Source organism: Mauremys mutica, chromosome 2 (genome assembly GCF_020497125.1).
Source record: "Mauremys mutica isolate MM-2020 ecotype Southern chromosome 2, ASM2049712v1, whole genome shotgun sequence".
Classification (NCBI taxonomy): Eukaryota; Metazoa; Chordata; order Testudines; family Geoemydidae; genus Mauremys; species Mauremys mutica.
This window is the reverse complement of record NC_059073.1, coordinates 87,265,436-87,289,006: the sequence shown is the minus strand read 5'-3', so window position 1 is coordinate 87,289,006 and position 23,571 is coordinate 87,265,436. Positions and strand designations below refer to the sequence as shown.

Below are 23,571 nucleotides of genomic sequence, written 5' to 3'. Positions count from 1 at the left end.
ACAGGTATCAGATTGCAGGATCAGGGCCTTAAACCTCACCTATGTCTCCAGCTGAGGATTTTCCTTAGAGCCAACACAGGGGCATATTGGAAGAGTGGCTTCTAGATGAGGTCCTGTCTAGCGTGCTGCTGTGCTCTGGCAATCCTCAGCTGCTAGAACAGGGATCGGCAGTCATTGGCATGCAGCCCATCAGGGAAATCTGCTAGCGGGCCGGGACGGTTTGTTTACTGCAACATCTGCAGGTTTGGCCGATCGCAGCTTCCACTGGCTATGGTTCACCGTTGGAGGCCAATGGGGGCTGCGGGAAGCAACGGCCAGCACATCCCTTGGCCCGTGCCACTTCCTGCAGCCTTTATTGGCCTGGAAGAGCGAACTGCGGCCAGTGGGAACTGCGATCGACCGAACCTGCAGACGCTGCAGGTGAACAAACCTTCCCTCCCCACCAGCGGATTTCCCTGATGGGCTGTATACCAAAGGTTGCCGATCCCTGATCTAGAAACATGCTTTAGTTTCTTAGTGACCTGTTTAAGTATTTATGGTAAAGGTAAAGCAAAATGAGAAAAAATGAACTTATAAAAATGCACCCTGAGTTGTATAAACAACACCACTGCCAGATATAAGTGCTGAGTGGTAGTAGTAACATATATAGTGAATGCAAGCTAATGAAGTGTCAAGCATATTGCCTTTTGAATCGCTCTTATAGCAGAGTTTTTGCACATTACCTACACTGTCATCAAAAGATTGATACACTAACAATCTGCAGTGGAAACAAACACTAATGACATGTCAAATGGTGAATTTCCATATAATGGATTACACTGGTAAATTTACAAACATGTTACTGCCCAGTAAGAGATATGTAGACCTCAGACTTCATTTATCATTCATAGGTACTTTACATGTATTTCTGAACTGCATATTGCATTTCGGAAAGGGCTGATAAATGATAATACTGGTATAGAAACAAATATTGATCTCTCCTTTTATTAAACATTTATGGCAGGCTACAAGCAATAAGACAATTCACAAACTACTTCATTACCAAGGAATGTGCTGCTGCTCACAGTATTGGAGAAGTCATGTATGGGTATTAGGATTATGGGAACAGGACTCAAGAAAAGTACTGGAAATAAAACATTTATTACTCATTTCTGGATATTCTGATAGCTTTTTGTGAATGAGGTCCTGTTCGTTAAGATATAACATTTTAGAGGAAAAGTATGTCATTGACATTTTAGGCAGTTCAAGACATGCAGGTCTCTTGGCTGCACAGGTATGCATGAAAGGCAGATCCTAGGTATATTCTGGCCCTGGACTTATTTCCCATTCAGTGCCCTACCAGTGCACACTGGATGGTCCTGCCTTACCAAGGTCTGCAGGCACTGGAGTAGCAAGCAGTATTCAAAACCAGCTCTTGATTTGAACCAAGGTGCTGCACTTAGCTGCCAGTCACAGATACACTCTCTACTGGGGTGCACAGGATGCATTCCATAGGCCATTTTAGGGCAATATGTCAGACTTGATTATTCCAACATCTGTACGTGTGAATGAGCTGCTGTGTGTAACACTATTAGTTGCACAAGTAAGTGCTACTGTAATGATTCATTTGTGAAATTAATATGAACTGTTAATTTCCTATTCACCCCTCCACCTTTCCCAAGTATACTCTTGTGTATGTGGCATGAACTTGTATTTTACTAGAAAATTAGAAGTTTTCCCTATTTTAGGAATACAATGAATAGCCCTTACTGTGGAAGTTGTTGCTTTTACAATATTTTCAACATTTCAACATTTAATGCATTTTAATGGACTGCATTTGTTCCTGTTCAGTTTTTCCAGTGCATTTAATTTTATTTTTAAGCCTGAGTTAAGGCTTCTTTCAGCCCAGGGCCCAATGCTGCAACCTTCATGTATGCATAGTCCTTAATCATGTGCAAGTAATCTCATTGACCTATGTACCCTTTTTAATTTGTTCATTACTTCCATGGAATTATGCACCTAGATAAAGACTCTTCTCATGAGTAAAGGATCAAGGACAGTAGCCTGTTGCAGCAGCTTATGTATGTGCAGAAGGAAGGAAAGGGCTCTGCTTAATTTACCCTGTGAATGGTGTGTAAGCAAATAATTTATGCTGCTTTTTATTAAAAAGTAGACATGCTTTGTTTTGATCTTCCAGGAACTAAAGAAATGGAAGTAGATGTGGATGATAATGGAGTCATTTCCCTGAACTTTGAATGCGACCAGATGTCTCCAGACTCTAAGTTTGTCTGGTCCAAGAATTATGAACCAATTGAGGATGAATCTCGATTAGCCTTTGACGCCAAAGGCGGAAAGTAAGGAGCCTTGCTTATAGAAACTCTGTCGTATTTAGAAATCCTAGGAAACACAGAAATCCATCCCTTTGGAGGTGACCTCACCAAGATTATTCATGCCCTTGTCAGTGGAAGGTTAGATTATTACAGTGTTATCTGAAGGTGGTCTCCCATGTAGACTATGCAGAAATTACACACACACACAATGATGCATCCCACTTGTTTAAGCAGTGCGTCACATAAAGAGCACACTACACTTGTGCTCTCTGACCTGCACTGGCTACCAGATTTGCAGGTGCAATTTAGTATTTTTAAACATATTTAACTTAAATTGTTTTGGTCCTGACTGCTTCAAAAACTTTCCCATATTATACTGCACTAGTTGCAGTCCTTTGAGGTGCTGGAGCAAACAACACTCTGGTTTGATCAGGAGGGAGCTGGTGGTGGGGCATTCTCAGTGAATATTGGAACATTTTTGTTCACCAGATCCCAGATTTGGTGACTTTCAGCATGGTCTGGATCACCTGTTTCCCCAGGCTTTTTCTAGAGAGGAAGGAGATGCAAATATACAGGTGCAAAAGTAACATATACGGAAGAAGAAATAGATGTATGAGCCCTGCTAATCATAGCACCCCAGAAACCATGTGACATTCCCCTCCCTGTTTATAGCCATCCCTAACACATCCCTGACATCTCACATGAAAACGAAGTCCAGAGGGATGTTTCCTAGAACCAGCCTGTATTTACCATACTCCCAGCAATATGAACCCATGTGAACCCTTTCTGGCATCTTTATTCCATCTCTCATACGCTCTACCCTGCAGGACTAAGCTGGATTTATTCAGCTCTTTCATGTACCAGATAGTCTGTGGGGTTCAGCATGTAAATACCATGGATATACCCACCTTTTTTCACTGGTTATACCTCATACTCTCCTGCTCAGCCAGAGCCACAGCAGATGCAGCACCCACTAGTAAGGGGAAAGGAAGGTTTCTGATTCAGGGTTTGGTTAAGGCTTTTAATCAATATGTTTTTGTCTGAAGGTCAAAAGCTGCTTTTAAAGATCTTGGGGAAGATGATTTGGGCATTTACTCTTGTGCTGTCACAGATACTGATGGAGTTTCATCAAGCTACACAATAGACGAGGAAGGTAAGGAAAAAACCTATTTCTTACAATGCCTGCTTTATCTTTCACATCTCACTTCTTCTGCACTACATGAAAAAGTAAGAGAATCTGTGATCATTATAACTGGTAAAACAGAAACGCATACGTAACATTTCTTTTTAAAATTTTTGTAGAGATGAAACGCCTCCTCGCTCTCAGCCATGAGCACAAATTCCCAAGTAAGTGAAATGAGCATGCTCATAGAAGAGATACTGGCATGCAGTGTGAAGAGTTCTGGGATGTATATTACAGAGTCCCTGCCAGCAACAGCTAGGGGAGCTGCTCCGCTGGCTCACGAGAAAAGCATGCAGTGTGTGAAGCTGAGGTCATGCAGGGGTGGCTCTAGACATTTCGCCGCCCCAAGCATGGCGTCATGCCGCGGGGAGCTCTGCCGCTCGCCAGTCCCGCAGCTCCGCTCGCCAGTCCCACAGCTCCACTGAAGCTGCTGGACCAGCGGACCCTCCACAGGCATGCCACCGAAGGCACCCTGCCTGCCGCCCTCCCAGCAACTGGCAGAGCGCCCCCTGCGGCATGCCGCCCCAAGCACGCGCTTGGCGTGCTGGGGCCTGGAGCCACCCCTGGGTCATGGTTTCTACTAGTCAGTCTTTCAATTCTTCCCAGTACATTAATGTATTAATTGATGCCTTTGCTGCTTATGTAGATGCTGCTCTCTAGCTGTACAGGATAGTCCATATATTGGATGTGTAGTAAGCATCCCAATGGATTTTTTTTTCTGGAGCACCAAATTTTACACTTACTCAGGTCCCTATGAGTTGCCAAGCCAGTGTGAGAGTTTATAATTTTCTGCCCCTTTAGCTTTAGCTGGCAACATTACTGCAATGTAAGTTAAGACCAAATTCGAGGTTAACAAAATAAAACATCACAGCAAGTCCAGCTAGAATGCGCCATCTGCACAGGAGTTTTCCTTCTGAACTGCCCCATCTTCTTCTTTTTCTGTTACTGTAGACAACCTGACCATTCTTCCTTTTACACAGGTCTGTACCTTGGGGACTATATTTAATGATTCCCTCTGCTTCTCGCTACAGGTTTTATTTACCACTGTGCTACCCCAGTTTTAAGCTGGTGCAATACCACTGTTTTAAACAATGGCATATAACCAGAGTAATACAATGGTGTCTAATGGTCTAAATCTTGCCATATCTTCCTCCACTACATGTCTAAGCTCTGACTAGTCCTCTCAATCCCAGTAGCTAAAGTTCTTGTCCATCACCTCCTATCTTTATCTCAGCTACTGAAACCCTCACCCCTCCAGTCCATCCAAACCGTGACTGCTAAAATGGTCTTCCTTGCCTATCAGTCTGACCACAACATCTCTCATTCTGAATCCCTCCACTTCCTTCCTTTTCTATATCACTTCAAGGCCCTACACAATTCTACTCTGGTCTACATATCCAACATGGTCTCTTATTGTGTCATGCACTGACTGGCCTTTTCTGATCCAGTGATGCCAACCTCGATGTCCCACTTATTTGCTTCTTCCCCAACAACCTCCATGACTTTTTCTATGCCATTTCCTGCATGTGGAATGACCTCCCAAACCCCACAATCTGCTACCTTCTCATCATTCAAATCTCTTTTTAAGACTTACTTCTTCTATGATGTCACCAAGAGCAAGTCAACAATATTATTAATTTATAATAAAATCAGCAACAAAAATAATTTCCTAATTGCACCTCCATACCCAAAGTTAGTTACTACAAAGTCATATTCCATCACCCTTTGCCCTTCTTCACCCCAGCCCTTCTCTGTTGATTGTTCCCCCTGACTCTGTCATGTTCTATATAAGAGTGTGAGTTCTTCAGGGCAGAGATCACGTCTTTCCCTTTGTATTGTCAGGTACCCACCATATATCTAGGCACTGTAAAGTATTAAGTAACAATAAGATGAGTTGTATCCGCAAATGCCTAAGAGAAGAGAAAATAGTAATGAGACCCCTTTGGGTATATGAGTAGCTTCAGTCTCATCTCTGGATAAACTATTTTTACAAGCACTAACAAAATTAGTAATGTATGTGAAAATTAATCACTAGAACTTGCATGTTCAACTTAAACACTTGCATGTTAATTCATTTAAACTGCTCAGTGCTTACTTTAACACATTTAACTTGTGTTCAGAAACAACTACAGCTGGCAAGCTTATTGGTAAGTGGGCTGCTTGAGTACGCCACACAAAAAGTATATCTACACAGCAAAGAAAAACCCATGGCGGGTCCATACCAACAGACTCAGGCTCACATGGCTCAGGCTGCAAGGCTGTTTCATTGCTGTGTAGATTTCTGGGCTTGGGCTGGAGCCTGGCTTTTAGGACCCTGCAGGGAGGGAGGTCCCAGAGCTTGGGTTCCAGCCCAAGCCCAGAAGTCTAGACAGCAGTGAAACAGCCCCTCAGCCGCAGGCCCACGAGCCTGAGTTGGCTGGCACAGGCCAGCCATGGGTTTTTCTTTGCTGTGTGGACATACCTTTACTGAACATAGACAATGTATGAGTGTAGTAGCTGCACAGGGCCAAGAAGGATGGGAAAGTCCTCTGTATAGCTGCTCTTCAACTTGGTAACTGCTAAAGGAGGTTTAATCAGGTGCTTGTGATAAGTTGAGACACTATACAGAATAGGAAGTAAAACTCAGAAGCAGGATTGTTAGACGTTTCCAATACAGCTGGCAGTTAGTGCTTCATAATACGGACACATTTTTAAATGAACACTTTTGTTGGACTCGGTCTTGTTAGTCTTGTGGACTGGGAAGTGACTTCTTTTCACAAAAGAACATGCCTTTAGCTTATTTTAGTCCTTCGTAGAACAGCCTCTGGGAAGCTTGGTTTTTTTCTTTCCATTTTAGGCTAAGATATTCATAGTTAATTACATACAAATCAAGTTAAGAGTTTAAAATTGCCACAAACCTGACAGTAAAACAAAAGCAGCACAGCCTAATTTCTTCATTTACACCCACTTCCTGTTGCAAACACTGGTGCATCTGGCATTTCTCTCTTTTTGTTTTTAGAGATTAAGATCCAAGGCACCTCTCATTTCTCATAGTAAGTGAGGAAGCTTTTTACAGCACCACTGCACTAACATACAGGACTCAAAATGAGGAGAAAGTGGTGGTGCTCTGCTTGCGTCCCAGTTGCCATAGCCAAACCCCTGATGACTCCATTTGTCACCTTCCTCTTTTCCTGCTAGCTACTTCCCATCCTCCTTCCCCTTTTGGCTATTCCCCCATTTCCCTACCTATCAGATGTCTTCAGGTGGGGGAGAAAGGAAGAGGGTTCCCTGCTACTCAGGACAAGGACATGTGCACGCATGTGTGTGTGAGAGAGTCTCATGTGCAGAGTGAAGCTTCCACCTGTGCTTCACAGCCTGATTCAGAGCAGACTGGGAGGCAGCTGCTTTCATGCATGTTGCCTGCTCCAGAAGGTGCGCTAGGGCTCTGGGAGGAGCAAGCAAGTGAAGAGGTGAAAATCTTTAAAGGAGCCATTTCCACATGTGAGAAATAGGAAGAAAAGTGAAAATGATTTGTCAGTTTCACTCCCTGCTGCTGGTAAGTGGAGCTGAGCAATGGAGATGAAGGAAAAATGCCAGACTAGCTCTGCTATAAAACAGGCTAATATGCCCTGCAGTACAGCCTTGTATCTGAAACAGTTTCACAACCCAGAGTTGTGCTGTTCATACTTTGGGTATTCTGTTTTACAGTATAGCATGCATAGCCCCACTTTACTGTTGTTGAGTCCTTTATATATGTCAAATTTAAAGAAACAGACCTCTACCAATATCTATATGATAGGAGAGTTTCACATTTAGTTCTACAGCCACTACCAGACTATATAAACAAATGAAAAGATTCTCCCCCTGATTGTCTCACAAAGATGTTTGTAGATCCATCTCAGTAGCTCTGGGACAATGTCACATCCTTCCATGCATACACTTTACAGTATTCTCACAAATGAAAAACAATGACTCACTAATTCAGACTATAAATCTGACATGTCCTTATTATATTTTGGGAGCTCCACATATACTTTGCTTGTATATGCTGTATACCTATAGGAGAGTAGAGAAGTGTTAATGTACCATTTGCATGGCTCTTTGAGTCTAGGTAAAAATCAATAAGAGCTATTTAGATGTTCAACACCTTTCAGAAATCAGCCCCTATATCACTAGGTCTAATCGCTTGTGTTTTCCAAGTAATATAAAGCCTAAGGAAAAGTTAGAATGAAAATAAGATGAAGACTTGAACTTATCAATAATGGGAAAACTAAAACCATGGCTAAATGTTTGTACTGTGACATAAATGGCCACAATGCCATTCAATGGAGTTGACCCTGCTTACATCAATAATGAATGTGGCTCGTAATGTCAGTGTTTCTGGTTATCTCTTTGAAAATGGAGTGTACTGCTGAAATTTTTGGCATGATATGACATACATGATCAATTCTAGGAATGAAGGACCAGCGTGGGGTTCAGCTGTTTACTTTCTGATTACCCTTGAAGGCAAGACCTTGCAGGCTATTTTTTTCTGCTGAGTCATTTTGACATTTTATTATAACATTACAGAGTGAGTCATAAAGCATGGTTCTTTCTGGGCCATACACACTCACATCATGCTGCAGAGATATTTTCAGTTTACCTTGGAGACAGATTTTTCTTTGAGTTAGAATGGAGCAGCATCAAATATAACTCAAACGCTGCATATTTCTAACTCTACACAACCCTAGTGACCCGGAACAACAGAACACTTACACAGAGGGTGGGGGCAGACAATACACTTCCATAAATTCTACACCTGTCAATGGGAGAATTGGCTTTTTGACGATGGAAAAGAACAGCTGTGAAACACAAGAAAGATTCTCTTCAGTCTTTTCTTTCCTTTTCGTAGCTGTCCCACTTAAGTCTGAGTTAGCAGCTGAACTTCTGGAGAAGGGACAAGTGCGATTCTGGCTGCAGGCTGAAAAGCTGTCTGGCAATGCAAAGGTCAACTTTGTATTTAATGACAAGGAAATTGTTAATGGAGAGGTACGACTTTTATTGCTTATGGTTTTCTGACTTTTATAAGCAATGAGTATCAATGTTCCAGCTAAGCACTTTGAATATAATCAGGCCCCACTACTCTAATGCATTTACATGGAAAACATAACATGAAAACATCAGTATAAAGATTGGTGCCCACATTCTGAGCTGTGGGTGAGCACTGCTGGATGCAGTTCCAGAGGGTGCACTCAGTGTGGCTTTCTGCCACCTGCAGAGGCAATATGTAACTGTGGATAGTGGGGGAGGGCACAACTAAACAGTTCTGTGGGGGCACGTGACCGCCCCATGTGTTGCCTCTGCCACCACTCCTGGAAACTTGGTATGTATGTAGACAACATACACTAGCAACTACCTCCTCCTCCTGCTCTCTGTCCTGTGAGTGCCCAGCCCCCTGCAGAGCTTGCAGGCATCCCTCCCTGCCTGAACGCTCCTCAATCAATTTAGCCAGTGTTCAAAACAAGACCAACAAAAGGAGCAACACAGTTGGGAGGCACAATCCCCCAAACGCCATCAGGATGGGTGGCACCAGGGTGGGATGGTGCTTGGGGACTGGATCGTCTCAGTGAACAAGAAGTGAATTATCAGTCACTTTGGAGGGAGGAACATGATACCCCCAAATTGCCTTCATCTTGATAGGCACATTGAAGGCTGCTGCTGCTGGGAGTGCATTGGAGCAGCAAGCAGCAGCAACACCATAGTCCACCCCACTTTCCCACTCTGCCCCCCAGCCTCCTCTCCTCACTCACCTCCAGGGCTCTTGGGCTGGATGGGGCTCCACCTGAGTTGCCTGGCGCTGGGCACCATGTCACAGTTCCTCTTCCCGATCTCGAAGATGTCCCCCTCACTTACGTCAGTGAGCAGTCTGCGAAGCAGGAAGTGCTGGGACTCCAGCAGCAGGGAAGAAGCAGCAGCCCCGGGGAGCTCAGCCCACAGCCAGCTCAGTGCCCTGCTGCTTCCTCCCTCCCCATGCTGTACAGACACATGGTGAGTGCCACCACCAGGGGGAGCCGCTGTTGGGCATCCTGGCGAGAGGTGGCCTGAGAAATCTGGTGAGGCCCGTGACCCTACATGTCCCCCCACCCCAATCACCTCTGGCCACCTTTGTGGGCATCCAGATTCTCTAAGCAGCTAGGGACCATTCCAATCCTCAGACTAAGGCAGTCCTGTAATTTAGCTACCGTCCATATCCCTCTGTAGGCCTTTCCAGGAGACCAAAGTTCAGAGTGCAGTGCATTCAAACCACATCCTCACATTTCCTCATCCATGTGCCCACCCCCCTGAATTCTGACTACACCACTGACCAAAGTTCTGCATGTAACCCAAAATCGGGGCCTATGTTATGTGCAAGTTCCCATAAGCAACAGGCAGAGAACTTTTTTAACCCCAAAACATATGAAATCTCTAGCATTCCGCTACACTGGTTAGCGGGCATGGACAGGGCATTCTATAGAAGTAAGATATAAAAGCATCATCTCAGGGAAAATATTGTTTTGAAGAGTTGGGCAATAGTTTTCATATATTTAAAAAAATCCTTTCTAATGGAACAGAACATGATGCTCAGTACAGAACAGATATAAAGAATTATGATAATAATAAATATGCTTATATCATATTTGATTAACATATTTTATGTATATGTTTGGTTATGTGCATACAGCCCGGGACAGAGACAATAAACAAATCTGAATAAAGAAAATAAAGAATTTTATTAAGTGTACTATAGCATGTGGCCAGATAGATGAGTCTTTTCTGATTCTGAAGAAGACCATTACTCTCACTTTTCTTTTTGTTCCTGAAGAAATATAAGATGAAGGTGGACCATAGTACTGGCCTTATTGAAATGATCATGGATAAAATTGAGGACAATGATGAAGGGACTTATACCTTCCAACTTCAGGATGGAAAAGCAACGAACCAATCCAGTCTTGTCCTTATTGGTGATGGTAAGCTCATCTAGAATTTCACTTTTACAACTAGTGCAGTGTGATGAACTAAGGAGCCAGTGACTCCTGAGTCTTGATGTGTGCTCTTACACTAATTTCTTAATATCGATCATGTCCTTGAGCAAGTCACTTAACATCTCTGCTTCAGTTTACCTATCTGTAGAATGGGATAATAACACCTACTAAATCTGGTCAAGTTTCAGATTTTTTTTAAATGGGAAAAAAGGAAATTTTTCCATTATAATCTTTAGGAAAAATGTTCACATTTTCCAACCATCTCTATTACTTACATGCCTCACAGGGTCATTGTGTGGATTAATTAATTTTGCAGCATGCTTGGAAGATAGCAGGTGCCATATACTACCTAAAATGTCTCTCTCACATCTGTCTAGCTAGCTTTCCTATATCTACAATGAAAATGTCCCACAATGCTAATGTGATGCAAATGTTGTTGTAGATACTTGGGAGTGTTCTATTTCAAGTTAGATATTCAGATATACCTACAGCTGCCTACATGTCAACTGCTTGATGATTCTGCTGCCATTCTTGTTTTCCTTCCTCAGAGGATCAAATGTGATTAGATGAGTGACATTAAATGTCTTCTCCTTTTGGTGGCATATATTCAGATATATTTACAAGTCATACTTTTCTCTTTGATCTTTTCTGTTACATGAATTAAATATTATTCATTGTAGCATTACATTGACATTTACTATAACAAATGAGTTTAAGAGGGTCCTCAAGTGCTGAATGAACCACCATCAATAACATAAATTTCCTCAAAAGGGTTGGATACATGTAAAAGGTTTAATGTCTGTGGGTGGCTAGGAGAGCCTAGGTCAGCTGTAATAACATTGTGACAGCTGAAATACTTAACACATGAAGTATTTACTATCAGTGACCTGGGGTGAAAAGCTGGCCCCATTGAAGTTAATAGCAAAACTCCCATTGACTTCAGCAGGGACAGGATTTCACCCCTGCAATACAGCAATATCCCATTCCCAACTAAGGAGATACTCTGTCTAGAAGGCTCATATTTGTTTTCCTGACTGTTTTTGATCCCTAGTGTTCAAGAAGCTACAGAACGAAGCAGACTTTCAGAGGCAAGAGTGGTTCAGGAAACAAGGTAATGAACAGTATAATCATATGCAAATGAAAGGAGTTCCGGCATCTTTTGGCTGATTAAATGTAGGAGCAGGTTTAAATATGGTATTTTGAAATACAAATGCCTAGTCAATTCTAATTAATTCCTTACCTCATTTTTTACATAAAGAATAAAATCTGAAGAATAAAAGCCTATATTTCTGACATTATAAAAACAACAGTATATCTAGCAAGAAAAGTTCATTTGACCTGTCTTTTGTATTGTGATTATTGCTCATATGATTTTGTAAAAACTCATTTTAAACAGGTCCTCATTTTGTTGAGTATCTGGGATGGGAAGTTACCGCTGATTGCAATGTGTTGTTGAAATGCAAGGTAAGATTTGGTTGGTTGGTAGTTATAAAAGCAAGAGATATACTGGACCAGATTGTGGCCAGTCACTGCACAGGCGTGCAAGGTGGGGAAGAATGCAAAGAGGTTTCCTTTTCCTTTGTATTCCCCCAACGACATCTGGACGCAGTCACAGATTCTGTGCTGTCTTGAGCACAAACTGCTTTCTTCTTAATGCTCCCAAAGGGTGATCTGTGGGTAGGAGGCAGGGGCCCTTCTAAGCAGAGCAGGTCAGAAGAAGGGAACACATACTACATGCCATTAAGGGGTGTCACAAACAGGCATGCTTCATCTGCATATTGGATAGTGCCATGAGGAACTGAGCCTCTGACCGTTGGACTTGGGTGATTTGGAATTTAAGGTTGACTTCGTCACTGTACTCCACTCCTTCTGTTTTGGGCTCCATAGTGCTCCCACTGGGATGTTTTAACTCCATACCTCCCTTTCCTCAGGGATGTGCCTAGCAGGCGCTATCATTATAACTGATATGGTCAAACCACTGTTTCTTTTAGCAGGAATAGCTTCTCAAGCTAACAGTAAAGCCTTAGTCTTTGAGTATGGGAGAGAAAGCGATCAGGAGGGAGAGTTAGCTCCTCAGGGCAGGGACTCTGCTTTCATTGAAGTTAGTACAGGGCTTAGCACAATGATACCCTGAACCTGACTGGAGGCCTCTTGGTCCTATTGTGCTATAAATATTAAATAGTAAGGAGAACCAGGGAGCAGGGGTGAGAGAGAGGAAGGAGACTCTGTTCTAAAGGGATACTGAGCATTTCATCTCTAGGTCATAATGTTATAATTTGGCAGCTTTCTTGTGTCCTTTCTGAAATGCATCGGTGATATCAGTCCAGTCCCTAGTGCATATATGTACATGCCACAAAAACAGTGTGCTCTTGTGTGCTGTCTCAGAAGTACTGAACAAGTAGACTGAACAACCCATTCCTCAATCCAGGAGTGGATAAAAGGGCTTTGTTCTCCAGCACTGTCAACCATCCTTCAGTCCAGGAGGAGCAAGCAAGATGTGTGTGGGGGGGTATCTCTCTCAGAATGCTCTGAAGCCTTTTTCTGGTTCCTATTCTTTGCTCTGATTTGGGCAGAGTTCCTCTGCATGGTGTCCACTGACTCTTTCTCAGAGCAGTGGACATTTTTCAGGGTTCCCTGCTCTGTGTTTGCCCTGGATCTCTCATTTGACCCTGGGACCTGCACCACTTTCTCTGTTTTTCACTTTTTGTCCCCTGTGTAACCCTTCTGCCCATCAGAGTTGGCAGGAACAAGGGTTGGGTTCAGTATCTAGGGGTTCTGTTTCAATAACACAATGCAAAACTGGCTCGAGCCCTGACCCAGTGACCTGGGACAATTACATACCACCCGCCCTGGGCGCCTCTGAGAGGCAATACTTCCCCCCTCGCAAGCACGGAGTCTGAGTATAGCAAAAGCCTTTTCATAAAGGAGGGAAACAATGCAGCATTATGTTGGGGAAACACCACAAACAGGATTCATAACACAAACCATGAGCAAAAGACCCACCCCCAAGTAAGTTTGGCAGTGTCCTTTTCCCCTCAGGGTCTTAAGTCCAGCAACACAACAGTCACCCCACCCACAGTTTCTGACCTTGGTCGGTGCAGCCCCAGATTGGTTCTTGAGTCCAGCAACCCAACAGTCATCCCTCACACAGTTTCTGTCCTTGGTCTGTGCAGCCCCACCCCAGAGTTCAGAAGTTCATCTGCAGAGTTTACCTCCCAGCCTGGGTGGAAGTGGGGGAGGTACAGGGGGATCTTACATGCTCTGCTACTTGGGTTGACTGCCGATTGCCACACCTCTCCATGGGGTTCTGTTGCAGTCTTCACTGCCATCTGCACCTCTCCACTCTGCTTGCTGCTTGCCAACTTGTCTTCTGGCCCCCCCCCCACCACACACTTAACACAGCTCTCTGTGATTTTAGCTGGCAGCAGGGGAACCTCAGTGCTGGTGTACCACTAGCCCAAAGTAGATCAAATGCTTTAGCCCACATATTAATGATTTCAGCTCTGTATATAATAAAACTCCTAATAAAGTCAAAATTTGCTCTGTTATTACACAGTGGAGAAAGGAAGAATAAGAGCAGTGTTTCAGGCTCTTGGAACAGGCCCTCACTCCTGGGTACACATACATGTTTCCAGCATTTCTCAATTCATTGGGCGTTAGAACCCATGTCCCTTGCCTAGCAAGTGCTACTTAGCTGAGGGCAAGTCCCTCCATCATAAAATGCCAAGTACAGTTCTACTGTCCTTGATTCACATAATGAGGATAACAACACTTTATTACTCCTGCCCCAATAACAAAGAGACTGGGGATCCCACAGCAGCCAAAGTGACCATTTGGGCAAGCAGTCCTATCATGCTAGGCAGGGTGGGTGTGCCTATGCAAATGAGATCAGCCCCTGAAGTCCCTTTCCACAGCTCACCAAAAGATGTCAGGGTAGAGCCCATTCTGACTCTGCTTACACCTGTAATCAGTTAAATTCTGGATTCTGTGTCCCCTTTCTCATCTGAGGGGGTTGCGTCTTTCACTGTTCTGGTGGGTGATCCCAGAATTCACATAGGCTGATACACCTAGCACTCAATTCACTATATTAAAATAATAGGATAATACTGATGTGCTTTTCATACATTTTAGGTAGCTAATATTAAGAAGGAAACGCACATTGTTTGGTACAAAGATGGGAGGGAGATAATGGTGGATGAGGAGCATGACTTTAAGGATGGCGTATGTACTCTGCTGATATCAGAGGTGAGTGACTCTTGGCTTTTTGATGTACAGATCCACTGTAGTCAGTTCAGTTCATAGATATGATCTAATCTTATATTCACTATATCCACTATAGATAGGAACTGGGATACAGTTTATAAAGAAAAAGCTTACCTTGCATTTATTTTTTGGCTACAGCAAATTTCTATTTAAATCCTTGTGAATTCAGATTTTCAGGAAACTGTGAGAAAGAGCTAAAGAGCTTCTCATTTCCCTTTTAAATCAGTTTAAAGAGCTGGAGGATTACATCAGACTGCAGTGCTGATTACATTAGAAATTGGGTGACCAGATGTCCTGATTTTATAGGGACAGTCCCGATTTTTGGGTATTTTTTTTATATAGGCTCCTATTACCCCCACCCCCACCCCCGTCCCGATTTTTCACATTTGCTGTCTGGTCACCCTAATTAGAAAAGGGTTAAACACTAATGCATGCTCCTATCAATCGGAGAGAGGAACCCTGGTCTTGTGCTTAAGGCACTACCCTAAAATTAATAAGATATTGGTTCAGTTCCTAGTTCTGCTGCAGGTTTCATGAGTGCTCTAGAACAAGTCATTTAGTTTCTCTGTGCCTCAGTTCCCAAACTGTAAAAGGAACAACATTAATTCTATACCTAGTGAGGACGAGTATATAGATAGAAGGTTAAATTTGGTGTCCATATATTTTTTTTGCCAGCCACATAAATCACCAGTTTTGAATGCTACTGTTTGTTGTTATTGCTTTACAGTTTTCCAAGAAAGATGCTGGTATTTATGAAGTAATACTGAAGGATGACAGAGGAAAGGACAAAAGCAAACTGAAGCTTGTGGAAGCAGGTCAGGAGAACATTCTGAATGATTTATCCCATACTGGGTCATAAGTACCTGAAGTGACAGTGTTTCTTTGTCTGCAAAAGAGTTTTACATAGGCAAATTTCAGCATCTTTTTCAAGTGGTTTTTGCTTCTCCTGCATATTAAACAGGTTCCTAAACCAAAAGTTATCACAGATGCCATGAGACCATCCTGATGGTGACTTTTCAGTAACAGAGCATTCCAATGTACTTTTGTTAATTAGATTATTTGTAATATTTCCTCAGGATACCCCAGTTGAGGGTATTCACAATTATAACAGTTTTCAAATTGTGTGCTCACTATACTAAAGTAATTTCATTAATGTAGAAGAATGTTGTGGATCTAGGCCATTTTATGAATATGATATATTTTAGGTTCCTATGGGGATGCACTTTCAGACTTTTTTAATTAATCTGTTTTGCCAGTAATTTATTTAAGGGTACTTCTAGTCATAGAACTCTGTATATTTTAACAATTTCATTGCTACTTACTGTGCCCATTACATGGAGCAAAATTCATACTCGGTATCTAATACATTGATATGGAAGGGCCAAAATTCCAGTTGAATACTGTCACCTTTAGAAAAAAGAATATTGCCCTGTTCAGTAGTGAAGGGTTTAAACATGGTGCTGAAACCATGGACTAGACAGGCAAGCTCCCTGAAAACACTCCTTAGCTTTGTTGTGCTTGAAACTGAGGAATATAAGGGTCTGATACATTTTAAAATGCAAATCAGATTTCTGTTAGGAACTCTTTAGAGGGAATGCATTAGAGCAGGGGTAGGCAACCTATGGCACAGGTGCTGAAGGCGGCACGCGAGCTGATTTTCAGTGTCACTCACACTGCCTGGGTCCTGGCTACCAGTCTGGGGGCTCTGCATTTTAATTTAATTTTAAATGAAGCTTTGTAAACATTTTGAAACCTTATTAATTTTACCTACAACAATAGTTTAGTTATATATTATAGACTTATAGAAAGAGGCCTTCTAAAAACATTAAAATTTATTACTGGCATGCAAAACCTTAAATTACAGTGAATAAATGAAGACTCGGCACACCACTTCTGAAAGGTTGCCGACCCCTGCGTTAGTCATAACACTGCATGCCAAATTTTCAACCTATTACTGAGTATGTTTGAGCTATGGTCACTGAGTCTCAGCCTATGGATTTTGTTTCCACAGCTTTTGCAGATCTGATGAATGAAGTGTGCAGAAAGATTGGTAAGTATTTAATTCCCCTGTCAGACGAATAACTCATTGTGCTTCTTCATGAATGGCAGTAGGGTTGCATAAAACATGTGCTCTTCTTTCAGCTGTATCTGCAACAGAACTGAAAATCCAGAGCACGGCAGAGGGTATCAGATTATTCTCTTTTGTTAATTATTACTTGGAAGATCTGCAAGTGAGCTGGTTACAGAAGTAAGTGTATGAAAGCTTGCTAGCAGTCTACAAATTCTTTGGTTTTACACATTCAACAGGAAATGATATGTTAAAATACTGGGCCCCGTTCTCCTTTCATTTACTCCCAAGTAATCATGCGTAGCTCCATTCAAGTCCATGGAATTATATCAGTCTGTCAGACGGGAATTGGACCCATTAATTTTTAGCAGTCTGGAGGAAGAACATGAGTAAAGTATTTATGACCAGAAGGTCCATGAAACTGAAGAACATTTGGAGTTCAGAAATGTTTAGCTCGAGGTCAGCCAGTCTGTCTCCCTGAATTGCACCTTTTTACAAAATTGCAGGTGCAGTACAGTTACAGAACTAACAGGTGCAATATATATATCTGGTTTCATCCTTATAAGACCCCTTATCTATTAAACTCCAACATGTGCCTGAGGCAGTAAAAAAAACCCCCACAAAACACAGACAGTCTCTACCTTGGAGAGCTTACAACCAAAACAAGACAGAAAATGAGATTTTCAAACCCCATTTAAATTAATGGCACGTGGGCATCAGAATCCCTTTGGCAGCTTTGAAATCTCAGCCAGAGTAGACAGAATGCACTGGGAAATCCAAAGGAGTGACTGATTAGGATTATTTTAAATCTACTTAGTACCATCTCTACTTTCAACTTTGCATTGCCAGGAGTCCCTACACATTTGAAAACTGGAAGCTAATATCAAATGCTACAGATTTGTCGCTTGCTCTCACTCTCATGTTTAATTTTTTAGAAACTAATTTTATGTTAGAATGATCACATTAATTCACCAAGGGTTAGTAAATTGCTCCCTGGCCCTCTGTTACATTCCAGGGCATTAGTTTAAGGATAAAAAGAAATTGAGTGACTGATTTGACAAAGAGCTTCCTCTCTTGTCTAGGGTAATTAACTCTTCAATTAGAAAGCTGGGAAATGGATACTTTTGTGGAAAGAGATATACTAATGTATGCATGTATTTACCTAAAAGACCAAATTCTGGCACTGTGCCAAATTGCTCCCTAAATGGAAATATACTGTTGCTACAAAAGCAGCTTTGTTGTTTGTTCATGTCCTGGCCATTCATAGCCCCTTGTACAACCCCCCTTTTCACCTCATTCAGAAGCAACATGTGATGAGGTAGAGATATGAATGTGGGATGCATTCTCAGGTTATATGCTGAAACGCATGGATCTCCCCCACCGATCCTTGGGTCTTGAGCTCTGCAGCTCTGGTCATGGAGGGCACATGTCACAGCTTCTTGGTAGGCTGTGAGGAGAGCTAGAATTGGAACAGAAAAATTCCATCCTGTGCCCCACTTTGGTCCTCAGCTTTCCTAGTATGACACAGTCTCCAGACAGAATTTGATCTAAAAAGTTTGAAATTTTGAATTCATAGTGTAGCACCACAGGAAACATTTGCAAAAATTCTCTAGTGCAGACATGGCCAGTGAGACCACAAAGGTCATTCACATTTATAATATGATAAAAAGGAAGGGATAATGTTGCTTTTTATTTTTCAGTGATGCCAAGATTAAGTATACAGACAGAGTTAAGACTGGTGTTACTGGGGAGCAGATCTGGTTACAGATCAGTGAGCCAACTCCACAGGACAAGGGCAAATATATAATGGAGCTCTTTGATGGTAAAACTACACATACGAGGAAGCTGGATCTCTCTGGACAAGGTAAAGGAGTCACACTCTAAATACCTAATTCTTCAGAGCTGTCAGTGCCGATATCTTTCACCAGCATTCAGAACAGGGGTTAAAGGTGTAGAGGGAAAGCTAATGGTGCTTGGATTAATTCTGGGATAGATTTCCACCCAGAAGGCTCTTGAGTCCTAAGGAGAACATGTGCCAGAAACAGGCTGCTCCCGAGGTCCAACCTTTCCGTCCACAGCCATTTCTACCCACAAAGCCCCAACTCCACATTGTGTTTGTAGGCTCTAGGTGATGGGGGAATCATTTAGCAGGGACGGATTAACCTTTTGTGGGCCTGGCTCCAAACAGATTTATAGGTCCCCATGGGGGCAATGGAACATGGCACAGGTGGGTGGGTGTCAGTCCCCGGAGCGAGGGGCCAGCCAGGGCATGACGTGGAGAGGGCAGCCCCACTCTGCCCAGCCCACTGAGAGGGCACTGTTTACAAACTGGCAGTTGCCAGACGCACAGTGGCCCACCTGGCCCTGTGCTTCCAGCATGCCCCTTCCCCTCGGGAGCGGGCCCATGCCATGCCATGCCACACATCCCCCCTCACCAACACCAGAACACCCCCCCCCCATTCCCTATGGCCAGAGCCCACCCCTGGACCCGCTATGCTCAGTGTGCCCCCCAGACCCTGCCACAAATGCATAGTGCCCTGTACAAAACCACCCCTGCCCAGCACCCCCCTGCACATAGCCCCACCACAACTGCCCCACACCTCACACAGAACCCCCACTCCCTAGTGCCCCAACACACAGAGATCTTCCCCGCCCCCACTCAGCACCCCCCAAGACCCTCCAGAGACCCACTCCTCCATGCCCTGCCTCATGGCTGCACTCACTGGCCCTGCTGGGAGGCAACTGTGTCTGCCGGGCTCAGCAAGCAGTGCAGCCAGGGCTGGTTGCAGGGCGGGGAATCGCTCCAGTTCCTCAGGAGTGGCACGATCAGCCAGGCCAGGGCCTGCTCTGCCCAGGCTCCCTTAGGACCCACTTGCCTGGAGGGGCCCAGCCAAGCCCCTCACACCTGACTGAGATTGGCCAGGCTTCTGCATCAGTCCCAGGCAGCTCAGCTCCGGGGAGACAGATGGAGCCCAACAGGTAGTGGGAAGCAGAGACTGCCCGGAGCCAGAGGTGCACTGGGGTCTGGCCAGGAGGCAGAGAGAAACCGGCGCGTGGGGGCAGGGGGTGGAGAGGAGCCCTTGGCCGGCGGGTGAGCGGGCCGAGAGAAGCAAGTGGCTGGCGGGGTCTCAGGGCGCAGTGCAAGCAGAGCAGGCCGGGGCCCCTTCTGAACATGGCCACTAGCGCCATTGTAAACCTGGCACTGTCATTTAGTGAAATAATTGTTTTCCATTCTGTGCCCTTTGCCCAGTTTCTGGCAAAAATTTTGTCCCTTCTTCTCACTCAAGGGGAGAAAGGGTTACATCAAACAGCATATGGAGAAGCTACAACGGGAATAAATCTTGCTGTTCAATTGGTTACCTGAGCATCAAAGTGAAACTTTGCAGTGGGCATGAAAATACTTGTTAAAAATAGAATTTTTTTAAATCCTGAAAGCTATAATTAATTTGGAACACTGCAGTTTTGTTCCTGAGGTATCTTTAGTGAGATAATCTTAGCCTCTCTTTGTGTGTTAAAGACTGATGATTTTTTTTATTATTATTATCACATTCAGCCCTCAGTTACCTATAGACCACTTCATTTAATTAAACCTTTAGTCATTTTAAATCTTGTATCAAAGCAAAGACTGCAAATGTTAATTTTCTTACACTGATTACATTTAATCTACATCTTAAAATGTAAATTACCTTCTTGTGATGACTGGTCTGTGAAAACTACCTTTAACATCAGTTTTTCTCTTTTAAAAGCTTTTGATGAAGCCTGTGCTGAATTCCAAAGATTAAAGTAAGTATTACTCATGACAAGTATTATTTTGAATACAATATGCTGCTAATAAAGCAAGAAACTGTACTCATGTTCACTTTGTTTAACACTAAAAAAAATCCTTTGAGCCAAATCCTGGTCCCATTGAAGTCAATGAGAGATTTGCCATTGACTTCTATTGGATGAGGATTTGAATATTTGTTAATAAGGAAAAACTACTATCAAGTGATGTAGTGTGCAGAAAGATTATCCTTAAGTGATTTAAAGCAGTCTCAAAGATTAGCCATTTGTTAGTCATCCTAAACTAATCTCAACTAAAATTTAATTTTCTTTTTGTTTCCCTCAACTACAGACAAGCTGCTGTTGCAGAAAAAAGTAAGTGAGGTTTCTTTTACAATGTTCTCCATAAACTGGTTATGAAGTTTCTTTTATCCTCCCAACTATGGGTGTGTGCGTTTGATAAAACTAGTTTATCCTGACACCAAGGAGAAACAGGAAAAGTGACCTGTTTGATAGCTAATATTATAACAGTCAGCTAGTGACCATATAATTATGGTTCTGTTAACTTTTTCCAGTCTTAGCTTCTGTTTTCACAGCCAAATAACTTTCCCTAAAAATTACCTTTTGAGCTGAAATTTCTCATGCCTGCTCTCAATACAAAAGTGACTTTGTTTTTGAAAGTCTGAAGAAAATTATTTAGTTGTTTTTGAATTATCCTCAGGGCCGGCTCTAGGTTTTTTGCCACCCCAAGCAAAAATATTTTTGGCTGCCCCCCTCCTACCCTAGCCCTGGGCTCCCCCCCCCCCAACCCACCAGTGCCCCCCCCACCACCCCAGCACTGGGCTCTCTCTTCCCCCCCACCCACACCCCCTGCCGCCCCAGCACTAGGCTCCCCACCCCCAAACATGAGATCTGCTACCAGCGCACGGCGGCTGAGCCCTGGCCCAGCCGCGACTCCATCCCCATGCGGGTGGAGCTGCTGGGCGGCACGGAGTGGGAGTACTTCCAGGTGGTGGTGCAGCTGCGGGGCAGCATGGAGAACACGGCCCCCTCCCTGGGCTTCACGGCGCTGCTGGTGGCTGAGGTGGATCAGTTCTTGTTCACCGCCCTCCCCCCGCCCCCCGACATGCTGGCGGCCGAGGACCTGGAGAGCCCCCTGGACCTGCTGCTCTTCAGCCTCACCGCGCCCTGGCCCAGCCCCGGCGGGTGGGAAGGCGAGGATCTCCGGCTGCGGGGCTACCTGCTCAGCACCGACGCGCCCAGCCAGCCGCTCACCTCCTCACACACTCCAGGAGCCCCTCTTGCCGCCGCAACCCAGGCCCTGGAGCCGAGCATGGGTTGCGGCGGCGGCGAGAGGGGCTCCTGGAGTGTGTGAGGAGCCGGGGAGGGAGGGGGAGCTGAGCCTGGGCTGCGGCTGTGAGAGGGGCTCCCGGAGTGTGTGAGGAGCTGGGGAGGGAGGAGGAGCCGAGGCTTGGCTACAGCTGCGAGAGGGGCTCCTGGAGTGTGTGAGGAGCTGGGGAGGGAGGAGGAGCCGAGCCCGGGCTGCAGCTGCGAGAGGGGCTCCCGGAGTGTGTGAGGAGCCGGGGAGGGAGGGAAGCGGGGCCTGGGATGCAGGGAGGGAGGAGGGATCCTGCTGCTGCTGCCGCTCTGAGTCTCCCCAGGGCGGTGTGGCGTTTCCCCGCCCGAGTGGGCTGTGCAGGGCGCCGCCGGGCTGGGCATGGGGCGCAGATCCCGGCTCGTGCGCTGACAGGGCGAGTGGCTTTTTGCCACTCCAAGAAAAAAAAAAGGGGGGGCGGGTTGCCGCCCCTTAGAAAGTGCCGCCCCAAGCACATGCTTGGAGGGCTGCTGCCGAGAGCCGGCCCTGATTATCCTACATGGTAAATGGCTTTACATCACAAGCACCGATGAAAAATATTACATATGGATAACTGGGCCAAGTCACAGGTGCTCTGGGAACCAGAGGTTTGAGCTTCCTGACATCTGTGCATTTAAAAATCTCAATCATAGCATTATACTGAAGACACAAAATACAGAGTAATTTAAAAGGAGAAAAAAAGTATTTAATCATTAGTTTAGTTTAATTAACAAAGCCATTATAAATTAACTACAAAGCTTAAGCTCTACATGCTTTCCCTTCTATTTAAAAGTGCATGGGGTGAAACAGATTAATGCAGCATCTCAGCAAAGTCTCCCCTCTCTCTATGCGTTTGGGACCAGCATAGAAATAGTGTAGGCAAAGATGGAGTCTGAAAAGGCAGTGGAGAGGAATTGGTATGCAGCATTCGGAGTCCCTAATCCTAAAGATCCTGGCCAGCTTCTCCAAACTCTGCTGCAGCCCCCACCACCATGCACACCCAAACCAGTATGACAGGACCAGTAAACGTGCTGCCCCTAGATGTTGTTCCTCAGCTGTACTTTGATTCTGACTTTGGGTGGTCATGGATAGTGGGGAGAAGGCACGCCCCTGGGTATAGGTTAGCTCCCCACTCCTGCTCCTTCCACCTCTGGCTTCAACACATTTCTCCACAAAGTCTCTATTTTACAGAGGGGGAAGAGCACCTATGTTGAAGGGGAGCATTCCATGTAGCCACTTTCTGCCTCTTCATGGCTCCCTCACTACTAACAAAGGTTGAATTTCACTTCCGGAATAGCTGCAGCAGAGAATGTGCATGCTAGTGTCACTTTACTTATATCAGATTGCAGTAGGGTTTTGAAACTAAAAGCAAATGGCTAGATTCTGATTTTGTTTACACCAGGATAAATCCAGAGGAATTCCACTGAAGTCAGTGGAATTATTCCAGATTTACACTGGTGGAATTGAGATCAGAATTTGTCTTTTTATTTAGATCTGAACCCTAAACTTCACTGGTTTCTGAGAATCTCTTCTATGGGCTGCAACTCATCTCTTTTCATAAACTCTGAATGGCCAGACTTTTACCTTGGAAACTTAGAAACATTGGGCCCGATTCTATATTCTTTGTGCACTCAAAACTCAAACTGAATTCA

At 44.2% G+C, this 23,571-nt stretch overlaps 1 protein-coding gene across 3 annotated transcripts in view; it reads left to right on the top strand.

Moving 5' to 3' along the window:
- Positions 1-23,571, top strand: part of MYOM1 (myomesin 1) — a 157,122-nt gene that overhangs the window by 119,012 nt on the left and 14,539 nt on the right. For all 3 annotated transcript variants that reach the window (XM_045004129.1, XM_045004130.1, XM_045004131.1), the window contains 14 exons: positions 2,177-2,333; positions 3,356-3,462; positions 3,612-3,656; positions 8,363-8,499; positions 10,313-10,457; positions 11,524-11,583; positions 11,869-11,936; positions 14,604-14,717; positions 15,463-15,550; positions 16,747-16,785; positions 16,878-16,983; positions 18,504-18,667; positions 20,550-20,586; positions 20,918-20,940. In XM_045004129.1, coding sequence (XP_044860064.1) covers positions 2,177-2,333; positions 3,356-3,462; positions 3,612-3,656; positions 8,363-8,499; positions 10,313-10,457; positions 11,524-11,583; positions 11,869-11,936; positions 14,604-14,717; positions 15,463-15,550; positions 16,747-16,785; positions 16,878-16,983; positions 18,504-18,667; positions 20,550-20,586; positions 20,918-20,940 — 1,290 coding nt within the window. The remainder of the gene's footprint in view (positions 1-2,176; positions 2,334-3,355; positions 3,463-3,611; positions 3,657-8,362; positions 8,500-10,312; positions 10,458-11,523; positions 11,584-11,868; positions 11,937-14,603; positions 14,718-15,462; positions 15,551-16,746; positions 16,786-16,877; positions 16,984-18,503; positions 18,668-20,549; positions 20,587-20,917; positions 20,941-23,571) is intronic.